Source organism: Cenococcum geophilum, assembly GCF_001692895.1.
Source record: "Cenococcum geophilum 1.58 unplaced genomic scaffold K441scaffold_12, whole genome shotgun sequence".
Classification (NCBI taxonomy): domain Eukaryota; kingdom Fungi; phylum Ascomycota; class Dothideomycetes; order Gloniales; family Gloniaceae; genus Cenococcum; species Cenococcum geophilum.
This window is the reverse complement of record NW_027137570.1, coordinates 2,476,969-2,489,101: the sequence shown is the minus strand read 5'-3', so window position 1 is coordinate 2,489,101 and position 12,133 is coordinate 2,476,969. Positions and strand designations below refer to the sequence as shown.

At 34.5% G+C, this 12,133-nt stretch overlaps 1 protein-coding gene across 1 annotated transcript; it reads left to right on the top strand.

Annotated features, from left to right (window-relative positions):
- Positions 1 to 10,757: 10,757 nt before the first annotated feature.
- Positions 10,758 to 10,913, top strand: K441DRAFT_550932 (uncharacterized protein; the record flags this gene model as incomplete). The annotated part of the gene is made up of 1 exon (XM_067643069.1): positions 10,758 to 10,913. A coding segment is annotated over one exon (156 nt), but the record flags the coding sequence as incomplete, so codon positions are not given.
- Between the last annotated feature and the right edge of the window lie 1,220 nt (positions 10,914 to 12,133).

Genomic DNA, 12,133 nt, shown 5'->3' with positions numbered 1-12,133 from the left:
AAAAATTCTAAAAATTAATTAACGCTATAGATAGCAGCAATATTAATCCAGTAATACTGCTAATTCTCCCTATATACTATTATATATATATCTAACAGCCCTAAAAGCGGTAAGAAGGTAGGATAGATAGGGGGGTTAAAATTTAGAAAATTAGATTTCGCGGTTAAGCTATTTAAAAGGTAGGAAACCAAGACAAATGCTATATTCTCCGCTTACCTCTAAGCCAGTATATAATTTCCTAATTAGGAAAAGTCGTTTATAAGTAGTTACTGCTGCCTTTATACAAAATCTTCTTATTATACCTCTTTAGTCTTACTGTCGGAATGTTAGTTATGTGACGTGGTTACGGGACCACGAAGCGAGACTAGCTAATCTGACCTTAGAGCAAACCCCTATTTTCTAGATATTAACAACTACCAACTTTAACACCGCATACGTACCACTATAAGTGATATTTGTGCACGTTGATAATGCGAGTATACTAATACTAATTAGTAGACGTATAGATTAGGAAATACGTAATAGTAAAGCTTAAGAAACAGTACTACTTACCTAGTGTTTAATAATTACAGAGTTATCGCCCTATTTTAGTTAAAGAAGAGAGCTATATTACCCTTAAAGCTCGAGACTACGTATTAGCTTAACTGCTAACGCGTTTAATCGCTTAGAAGCTCGTATCTTTACTAAGAATTATTTTTAGTTCTTTAAAAACTGTAGATTTGTTAAGGGGATACGTATATACCCTTACCTCTATAACCTTAACCTTAACCTTAACCTTATACCTACCCTTATACCTATAACTATAGCACTAATGGAAAAAGAATGGGCCGCGAGGGCTAGTAAATATGGATACGGAATTAATATAGACGAGGCTATAAAGGATGAACTAATAGAGTTTGTAGAAACGATAATATATCTATATAAAACATAAGACCTTATAGATAATGACTTATAGGCCGTCTTTTAAGAGCAGTTTGAGGGATTTATAGTGGAGAGCTTTAAGAAGATACGTATAGATATTAGATCTAAGCTGTAAAGATATTTCCTTAAAAGAGGTGTTTATGTAGGCAAATATAATAGTAGAGTTACTATATCTGAGCTACTATTTGAAGTTGTATAATAAGAAGAACTACATTAATGGACAGATGAGGAGATTGTGGTAACTATTGAGGAGTTGGTAGAACTACTGGCTACGAGAGCATTGCGAAATAGGTTGAACCACACTTGTAATAGTTTATTGGCTTAGCCTATAGCTGTAGTTGTAATACCACCTGGGTTTGGTACGCAAACACCTATATCTACGCCTCCACTATCTCTACTACCTCTGACGCCCGTTATTTAGCCTATTATTTAGCCTGCTATTTAGTTTACCTCTAACTATAGGTAAATACATACTCTTATTAACTAATTGCTATAGCCGAGAGAGTAGCAACTATAGTAGCCGCAGCAACCGTAGCAGCTATATATACATATACCACCTAAACTGGCTGTGCCTAGTGTGGAGTAAGGATCTAGGTAAGGACCTAGATATAGTAAGGAGGTAGCTATAATTATAAAGATTTATATAGACGACTAAAAGTACGATAGAGTTAGCGATAGCTTTAACTTTAAGTTAACTATCTTCTATAACATCTATAAGAGATCTAGCTTACCACTAGAAGGCTATTATTACGGGGCGGGGGCAGTAGCTACAAAGCGTATGTATTTAAGGAGTCTACAAGACGTTGCGCGATCAATTGTAAGGGTTGAGGGCGTAAGGAGGTAATATACCTACGCGTAACTGATATAAGCTGTACGCGAGGTGTACGCAAGAGCACGGGGCTCTCCTATAGAGGCCCCTGCGGTAGGGTTCCGTAACACTACCCCCCCTCTTATAGAGGCGGAGCTCCGGCGACGCTGTGGTTACTATATATATATAAAAGGGATACTTAAGGTATAGAAAAGAAGAAGAAGGGGGGTATTGTTAAAGGCTTAAAACAACGTTATATAATAGGGCTTGGTATCTAAAAATCTAACTAATTAGATAACTTTAACTGCCGGTTAAAGTTCCTAGATATTTTAACGATATTCCGGTTACGTAATTATACTTTACTATAATCTAACAGCAATTTGATAGTAATTTGCCCTTATATAGTAATATATAACGGTTTAACTCTATAAGGGCTCCTATAGAGGATTAGGTATAAAGTCTCTGCTTAGGCCCGGTTTTTATAGGTTCGCGTAGTAAAAGTCGCTAATTAGATCCTTTGCATTTTCAAAGTCTTCCTATAGTTGCCATTTTAGCTAATTTATATTAAATCCTGTATATATAGCTCTATAGTAGAGCCATTATCCTCTGCCTTTACTAAAGTATTTAGAGTTAATAATTTATTTAACGGTTTACTCCTCGTGGTTCTTATCTTTATTCTTATCTTGGATTAGTACTAGTAGGGGTTTAGGCTATATCTGCCCTAGTAAGGGGTTAGGCTAATAGAGGTGTAGTAGCTATAGATAAAATATAGGCTATATCCCGCGGGTGGTTAGGGTAGGTAGGAGTTCTAGCTTATATACAGCTCCCCTATTAATAACTTGTTTAATTAGATAGGGGCCGAGGTTCTTATAATTAAGTAACTTTATAGGCCTTTGCGTAGAGATATTGCGTATATTTAGCTATACCTAGTTGCTAATACGCATCTCCGGTGGTGGCGTTTTATAATAGTTAGCGAAGTAGGCCTACTTTACTTAAGCCCAGGCCATTTCTCCCTTATAGTAGTTAAGTAGATTTTTTATATAGTCTGCATGCTGGTTAGTAAGTAGCATCTTAAGGTGTTTTCTATATAGTAGTTTCTTATTAATAGGTTCTGGTGGCTCTATGCTAGATTAGGGGTAATAACCCTTATTTATAAAGAACGGGGTAAGTCCTATAGTGGTTAAGATATAGTTATTTGCTGTAAATTTATCTAGTGGGAGGTAATTTACCTAGTTATCTTAACTATAGGTAACTACCTATCGTAGGTACGCTTTTATGCTGATATTAGCGTTTTTTAATTACCTAGCAGTTTTATAGTAGAAGGATATAGATATCTTAACGGAGATGCCAAGGCGTTAGTAGATTCGTCTCTATATATTAGAGTTAAATTATATACCTTAGTCGGATATAATCGAGTTAGGTAACCTATGTAGTTAGTAGACTTTATAGAGGAAGGCGTTAGTAATATTACTAACGGTTACGCCTTTAGTTGGGACGTAGTGGCGCTCTTTTATAAGTTAGTATATTATTATAAGGATGTTCTTATAGGTACGGCCGTGTCGTTTATAGGGTGGTAGGTTAATAACGAAATCTATAGCAATATCTGCCTATCGTTGTATAGGTACTGGTAGAGGGTATAGTAGTCCTTAGTACTTTATATTAAAGGCCTTGGCGCGCTTATAACTATAATAGGCGCCTATAAAGCGTTTAACTAAGTCTATTATTTTTGGCTAGAAGTAGTATCGGCTAAGAAGCTTATAGGTTCCTCCTCTGCCTAGGTAGCCGCTTAATTAGAGGTTATAGGCCATTTGGATTAGTTGCCGTTATAGATTTTCTAAGTTAGGGATAAATAGGCGGCCTCTATAATAGAGCCTGTTTTTTTTTACTTTTAAGGCTGCCATATTAATCTGGCCTAAGCTTTAGAGGTTAGTAGGCAGCGTATAGGCGTTAGCGGTCTTTACGGCAATAAGTTAATATAGTAATGGGTTAATAGAGGTGTTATATGCCGTAGTAATAAGCTTATTAATTTCGGGAGGTAACTTTAGTTCTGTAGTATAAAGCTAAGGTATAGTTAGCTTTATTATAGGTAGTATGCCTAGGGCTAAATTTTATACTTTTAGGATTATTTATTATTGGAACTAATTATAAGGGTTATCTTTAGACTAAGGAAGGTCTTATAAGTGGTGTATTAGGCTATTAGGTTTAGTACCTTATACTCCTAGTCTATATATAATTTTAAAGTTAAAACTAGAGAGGAACTCGTTCTAGCGTGCTTAGCGTTAATTTAGCTACTTTATAGTTATAAAGTATTTAAGATTGCAATAGTCTATAAGGACTTTAGTTAGCTAATTAGGTTCTACTAAGAAGAGTTCTAGTTAAAATTCCTTAAACGCTTATATAATCGCGAAAAGTTCCTTATTATAGATCTCGTAGTTATACTCTTATAGTATAAGCTTAGACGAGTAAAATGCGACTAGGTAGAGGAGGCCGTTATTGCCTATCTAAAAGAGGATGCCTGCGTTAACGTAGTCTAAGGAGTTAGTTTTAAGGTAGAGTTATCGTTCTAGTATAAAGTAAGCTAGGATAGGTGCTTTAGTAAAAGCGTTTTTAAGGTCTTAGAACGCCTTCTCGTATTTAGGCGTCTAGGTAAAACGTAGGTACGTTTTTCTTCCTTTTATGGAAAGGCCCTTTATTTGTATTATTACTATAAGTAGTGCTACTACGCCTAAGAAGTTGTATATAAATTTCCGATAGAAGTTAGTAAAACTAAGAAAGGCTTATATGTCCTTAATGCAGTTAGGGGCTTACTATTTAGTAATTATATATACCTTCTCGGGGTCTATACGGACACCCTTAGTAGTAATAATTAGTTTAAGGTATTTTACTTCTATAACTAAGAATTTGCATTTCTTTAAATCAATATAAAGTCCTGCGTCCCTAAGGCGCTATAGGACCTTTTAAACGTGTTTGGTATACTTAGAGGGGTTATTACTATAAATAAGTATATCGTCTAGGTACGTAGAGTAGAAGTCATTAAGGTAGTCCTATAAGGCGTTATTAATATAGCTTTAGAAGATGCCTGGGCCGTTATATACGCTAAAAGGTATAACAGTATATTTAAATTGGCTAAAGCGCAATACGAATGCAGTTTTCCGTTCATTACCTTCCCGTATTTAAAAATAGTTAAAGGCGGCAATAATATTAAGCTTAGTATAGATTTTAGCTTAACTAAGCCGCTTAAGGGTCTTACGTATAAGCGGTACTGGGTGTTAGTTTTTAATTATAATAGCGTTAAGTCCTTTATAGTTAACGCAGAATTAAATACCTCCTTTTAGCTTCTTAGCGAGAAGGATAGGGGCGGCTGCTAGTAATATATTGGGACGAATAAATCCTTTATTAAGGTGCTCGTTAATATACTTTTTTATAACTAGAAGTTTATCTTTTAATATTAGGTAGGGTCTCTTATAAGGTAGTATTTTTCCTTATTTAATGTTAATGGTATAGTTATTAGGTTAATATAGGGGGAGTATATCTATACTCTTTTATGAGTATATATCGGTAAAGTTATAGTACCTCTTAGGGAGGAGCTTACGGAGTTCTTTATTAGTAAGTCCTTTTTTAAGCTTTATAAACTTTTTAAAGTTTAAAGGTAAAAGTCCGTAGAGTTCCGTAAGGGCGTCGTCTTCTAAAAGGTTAACTATGTCTATTCTATTACTATAGAGGACGTGGTCCTATTTTTTTTATTAAGCTTATATAGTTATAATTGGGAAGCTATAGCAACGGTTTAGCCTTTCTTATGTGCTATACGGTAGAAGGCTAGGGTACTTATATAGTGGCAGTTAGTTATAGGTGGGATAATAAGGGGTTCCTTAGGTTAATATCCTAGGGAGTAAATAAAGGTGGCTAGGCTATGCCCTAGGCAAGTATTTTTATAGTATTTAGAGTTAAAGGTTACTTCTTTCTTCTTCTAGTTAATAGTGGGGTTGTATTATTTAAGCTAGTTTATTCTAAGGATAATAAGGTAGTTGGTAAGTAGTATAATATAGGCCTAGAGTTCTTCTTAGTGCCCATTTATATCTAGGTAGAGTTATACTATATAGGTAATCTTCTATGTGGTATAATTACCGTTAGCGAGTTATAGGGCGCGGGCTTTAGTAAGGGGTAAGGTAGGTAGGTTATAAGTACGTATAAATTAGGTATCTATAAATTTATTAGTAGCTTCGTAATTAATTATAGAACGGCTTTTATATTATTTTTTAGTAGTAGTTCCTATTATAGGTAAAACTATCTATTTCCGTCCGTTTATTTTTATAGAGTTATCTATTAAGTAAGCCGATATGTAGATCCCTCTATTATTAGGGCGTCCTAACCTACGACTTAGGGCTAGGACTTAGCGTTTTCCGTTTCCGTATCTGACTCTACTATTATTACTACGTCTTCGTCTTATATGGTAGTGGTGTGTAGTAATATATTTAGTGTTTAGGGTATTAGGTTAGGTATTAGGTGGCAGCTACTAAACCTAGCTATTAGGTAGTTTAGGTTATCGTGATAATAGCCTTTTTAATAGTATCTATAGTAGCGTCCTAGTTTCCGGAGTAGCTTTATGCTTTCCATCTAGGAGTTTTTATAGGAAGGTTAGTATAGAGAAATCGATATTAGTTCTAGTAGTACTTAAGGTAGTAGGCGTTAGTGGCTTAGTATATATAGGTTTAGTAGGCCCGGAGGGCTTTTATAGAAAGGTCTTTAGGTAAGGATTAGTAGTAGTAATCTAATTTAGTTATTATTTGATCTTTTATAGAGCTGCTACTATATTATAAACATTATTATAGTTATAGCTGGCGGCTGCGTAACTAAGGCGATAAGTAACTTTTTTAAGGAGGTCCTCTTAGTCTTTAGTATTGTCTTAGGTAAGGGCTCTAGTATATTCCTGGAATTTAATATAAAATTCGTTAAATAATTTAGTAGGGCTTATCTTTAGGGTATATAGTTTAGCTTAGTTGGTGGCTAGTAGGCCGTAGTTATAGTATATTAGGTTAAGATTATTAAGGACTTTTTAGTAGGACTACTACTTTTAGGGGCTACTAGTCTTCTATTAGGCGAAGAGTCTATTAAACGGTGTACCCTTTATTTGCCTAATAATATAGCCGATCTTAGTATCTTCCGTAGGAAAAAGGTAGGCGCTTTAAATTAGTTTCTCGCGGATTTATATCTTCTAGTAGCTGTATTTCTTACGGTTTCCCTTAAAGACTAGGGGATTAGGGTAGTATATATTAGACCCTATAGTGGCAGTTTAGGTCCGATTATTATAGCTTTTATTATTACTACTTTAGTAGGGGTTCCTATTAGGTGAAGCTGCTTAGCGCTGGCCCTCTATTAAGTGTTAAGTAGGTAAAGTTGCCGGGGGTATAGAAACTTAGGTGGCGTTATATATAGTAAAGAGGTGTCTAGCGTTATTACGAATGTGCTTATTAAGCTAAGATTATAGGTATTTAATTATGCCTTCTCTTTTAGTAACTGTAGTAATTAGTATAATCTTAGCCTTCTTTAACTATTGGACGTCGCGTTTAGACACGCGGAGGTTGTCTTTAGTTTCTTAATATATATTGTCGGCGAGCGCCTTATAAGCTTATAGGTCTTAGATAATATTATAATCTTAGGTAGTACGCATTTTAGCTTGTGTAAGCTTTAGGTAGTAGTTCTATAGAAGGCGATAGTATTTATTAGGGTCTTATGCTACTATTTTTATAAATATCTTAGCGTCTCGTATTTCGATTTTAATGGGTAGTAGCCCTTTTATTTACTTGTCCGTAGTTATATAGTTAATAAAAGATAAGACATTATTAGTGTCCGTCTCCTTAGGGGTTAAGGCTAGGGCTAATAAATTAAATTCTTCTGGGATTGATTGGCGTTGTAGGTTAAGTGTAGGTATTAGATTGTTCTTTAGGTTTAATATAGTAGCTAGTAAGGGATATTGTCTTACTATTATGGGTTCCTTAGAAGTATAAAGTGAGGTAATTTATAGATATGCTGCTTTTGGCAGCGCCTATAGTATTATAGAGACGTAGAATTGGTCGTAGGCTAAGCGTTAGTAGTAAAAAAGGCGCAACGTAATGTTATGGGGCGGGGGCAGTGGCTATAAAGCGTATGTATTTGAGGAGTCTATAAGACGTTACGCGATCGATTGTAAGGGTCGAGGGCGTAAGGAGGTGATATACCTACGCGTAGCTGACATAAGCTGTACGCGAGGTGTATATAAGAGCACGGGGCTCTCCTATAGAGGCCCCTGCGGTGGGGTTCCGTAACAGCTATATAGTGGCATTTCCTAGCATGCTAAAAGGGCTTACTTAGGACTACTACTATAATAGTAACCTTAAGTTAAGACCTTTTCCTAAAGCCTATAACTATATAATAGTTCTTTAAAAGGCTAGAATACTACTATAAGAACCTTATAGAGTGGAATAGTATAACCCTTTAAGGAGTTATAGACGAGAACCCTAATAAGTTAATCTATTAGAACTTCTAACTGCTTATAGATAAACTGCTAAAGTAATATTATGGACTATACCTAGACTTTTATATAAACCGCATCCTTATAAATAAGTTAGTTACTGCTTACTAGGGAGTGCTAGTATGCTATATTGCTGTCTCTAACCCTTTAGAAGACCTTTTTTAGTTAATTAGTAAACTATAATCCTCTATTGTTGTATGGGAAAAAGAATACCCCTTATAGGCCCTAATAAGACTATCTTACTAGGCCTTTTTTTACGGATTAACGCTACTATTGAAATGACTAGAGTTGAGACTAAAATACTAATTACTACGGTAGTAATTGCTTTTATAGAACTAATGGTAGACTAAAGGCTAAGTGCTATATCTGTAAGAAGGAGGACTGCCGTTTATAGAAATACTTAAAAGAGAAGCGTAGTTGGTTTAGAGACAACTATAGGAGATGGTTTATTAATATTAAGGGCCATAATAAGGGTAACTTTAATAACTACTTTAAGTAATACGTCGCTGCTTATAAAAGAGATAAAGATAAAGATTTAGACTTTAAAGCCTATATATAAGATACTAACGACTTTGGGAGTAATGCTGGAGAACCTAATAATAGTTCTGCCTATATTACCACCTTTAGAATACTTACTATAGAGGAAGTAACCTCTATAAGCGTAGAGCTAACTAATAAGGCTTATATATACCTGCTTATAGCTTTAGAACTTACTACGGAGTCTGCTATAAAACCTTATATGGAGATTAACCTATTTACCTGTAATACGACTACAACTATAGCGTTATAATATACTTTAACGGTCTTTATGGGAATTATAATCAATATAGGTGCTTTACGTAAGTCTATGGCTGGCTATAGCTAATTCTAAGCCCTATAGGCCGTAGATAAGTCTATAAGTCTTAATATATTAACTAAGGGCTAAGTAACTATCTAATTTGGGATTGGAGCCTCTATGTCCATTGGAACTATAAACGTTAACAGCCCTGTAGGTAAGGTATAATTCTATATCGTTAAAGCAGATACTCTTTTCCTACTTTGCTTAGCAGATATAGATAAACTCTATATTAAATACGATAACCTAAAGGACGTTATTATTACTTATATTAAAAAGGTGCTAGTAGTTAGATAATTTGGCTACCCGTTTCTTATATAGAGCTTCTTTTTATAGTCTTATTTGGTTAAGTCTTTTAACGCGAACCCTTGCTACTTAACTAATGTAAAGCTACGACGTCTATACCATTAATTTGGTTACCTGTTAGTTAATAGACTATAAAAGCTTTTTAATAAGACTGGCTACGGCTATAATACTAATAGATCTGCTATTGAAGAGCTAACTAGACTCTGCTACTACTGCTAGAAGTTTAGTAGATCTTTAAGTAGATTTTGCTTTACCTTATAAGACGACGTTAATTTTAACTATAATATTATTGTTAATATTATATATATTAGCGGCTCCCCCTACTACACGTAGTTGATGAAGTAACTTAATTTTAAGCTAGTAGATAGCTATGAGATATCAGCGCTAAGTATACTTAGGATATTCTACGAATGTGCTGGATTAACAGCTATTTAGGACTACTAGATTTAATCACTATAGACGCTAGGAAGAACTTTGTTAGTAAGGAGTTTAAGTACTACGCTATTACTATAGGAGTAACTATAAAGTTAGTTCTAGTCGAATTATATAATTTTATTAGAATGGTAGAGCGCTACCATAGTCCGCTATAATAAGCCTACTAAATTATTATAACTAAAATCCCTGAAATTAGCAAGGAGATGGCCCTATAAATGGCTTTTAAAGCTATTAATAATACGGCTGGCCTAGAAGGCCTAGTCCCTATACTCTTAGTCTTTAGAGCCTACCCCTGAATAGTTAAATTAGACGTACTATTACCTTTAGTTATATAGTGAGCTACGGCTATTAAGAAAGCAATAGTGGAAATCTAGAAGCTATAAGCTGAACAATAGATTGCTAATGCTTTTAATACGCGAAATAAATAACAAACTAACGCTATTTACGGCCTCCCACCTAGTTTGCCTGTCTTAGTCTGGAGAGAAGGTAATACTAGCTAAAGCGGTTATTGGGACGGGCTATATATGCTGCTTACTGTTAATAGTAAGACCTATACCGTAAAGCTACTAAATAGGCCTACGACCTTCCGCTCTATGGTTGTAAAACTTTACCTACTGGACCTATAAGACTTAGTTAAACCACGAGAGTCTGTTAAATTAGCTAAACCAGTACCTATACTAGCTAAATCTTAATTGTTACCTAAAGCTGAACTATAGCTACTGCTAAAGCGAGGTAGAGGTTGCCCTTATAAATACCTATTGCTTATAGCTGTTGTAGACATGGCTGTTATGGACGCTATAATAGATATAGGTGCTTTTATAGGTAATATTATAGATATAGCCGATATCGCTATCTACTTATAGGATGATGATACTATAGATATGGCTGATACTACTACTTACTTATAGAACGATGGTAACACCTAGTTTAGCGCTTTATGGTAAAAGGAGGTTATAGGCCTACTTAAGAAAGGCGTCTTTAAGATTATTAAGCTATATAATATACCAAAGGGGGTTAAACTCTTTAATTTACGGTTTGTTAATGAGATTAAGAATAAAGGAACCGATAAAGCCTTTAAGAAATTACAACTTATTATATAGGCCTATAACAATTTAGAGAAAGAGCTAGTCCTTACTTAGTTACTAATAATTTAACGAGTTAGCTAGCGGCTAATTCTCTATATTGCTGCTATGCTACTATAGATATAACTCTACCTCTGAGATATCTTATAAGCCTATATTTAGTCTACTATAAACCTAAACCGTAAATTCTATGTATGACTACTACACGAGCTAAATTAACAATTGGGAATTGAAAAGGACTCTATTCTAAAGGTTGTAAAGCCACTTTATAAAGTGCCTAAAGCTAGAAACTACTGGTTTAAGACCTACTATTTATACTACGTTAATTAGCTGCGAATGGACCAGTCTATATATAACCCTTGCTTACTTTACAGTAATAAACCTTTTAGAATTGTTGGCTTATAGACTAATAATACGCTGTTCTTTGCAGATAATACCTTTATAAAGGCTAAATAAAGCGAACTATATAAGGCTAAATTTATAGCTAAGGAGCGAGAGCAACTAACTACTAATATACTAGTTAAGTTTAATAGAGGACTTATTTAATTGGTATAAGATAAGAGTATTACGCTAACGCAAAAGCGCTAGTGTAAGAGCCTTAGTGTGGTTAATACTATGCTAGTAGATAGCACTAGCTCTAGAGGAATTACGCGTGGCCTACTTATGCTAAAGGACTAGTATATCGCTTAACGCGCTAGAGGAGCCTATATTGCCTTAGTCTGTTAACTAAAGGCTTTATTTAACTTATCCTTTACTGCCTAGGTAACTAATTCTAAAGAGGTAAACGCGAAGGAGTTAAATAAGTGCCTAAGTTGGTAGATTTAGAACTTATATAGAGGTCTTAAGTTTATTAAATTAGAGGCTAAGACCCTATAGCTCTTAGTTTTTATAAACGCTTCCTTTACCAATAATAAGGACCTCTCTTTGTAAATTGGCTATGTTATTATACTAGCTAACGCAACTAAGAAGGCTAATATTATCTATTAGAGCTTAATTAAGTGTAAAAGAGTTACTAGAAGCGTTTTGGCTTTTAAACTCTACGGAATAGCTTACAGCTTTAATATCGCCGTCGCTATTAAGTCTATAATAGATAAGGTCCTATAAATTAACCTCCCGCTTATACTTTGCACTAATTTTAAGTCGCTATATAATTATCTTATACAACTTAAAACTACATAAGAGAAGTGATTAATAATTAATGTAATATGCCTATAATAAGCCTATAAATGTCGGCAGAT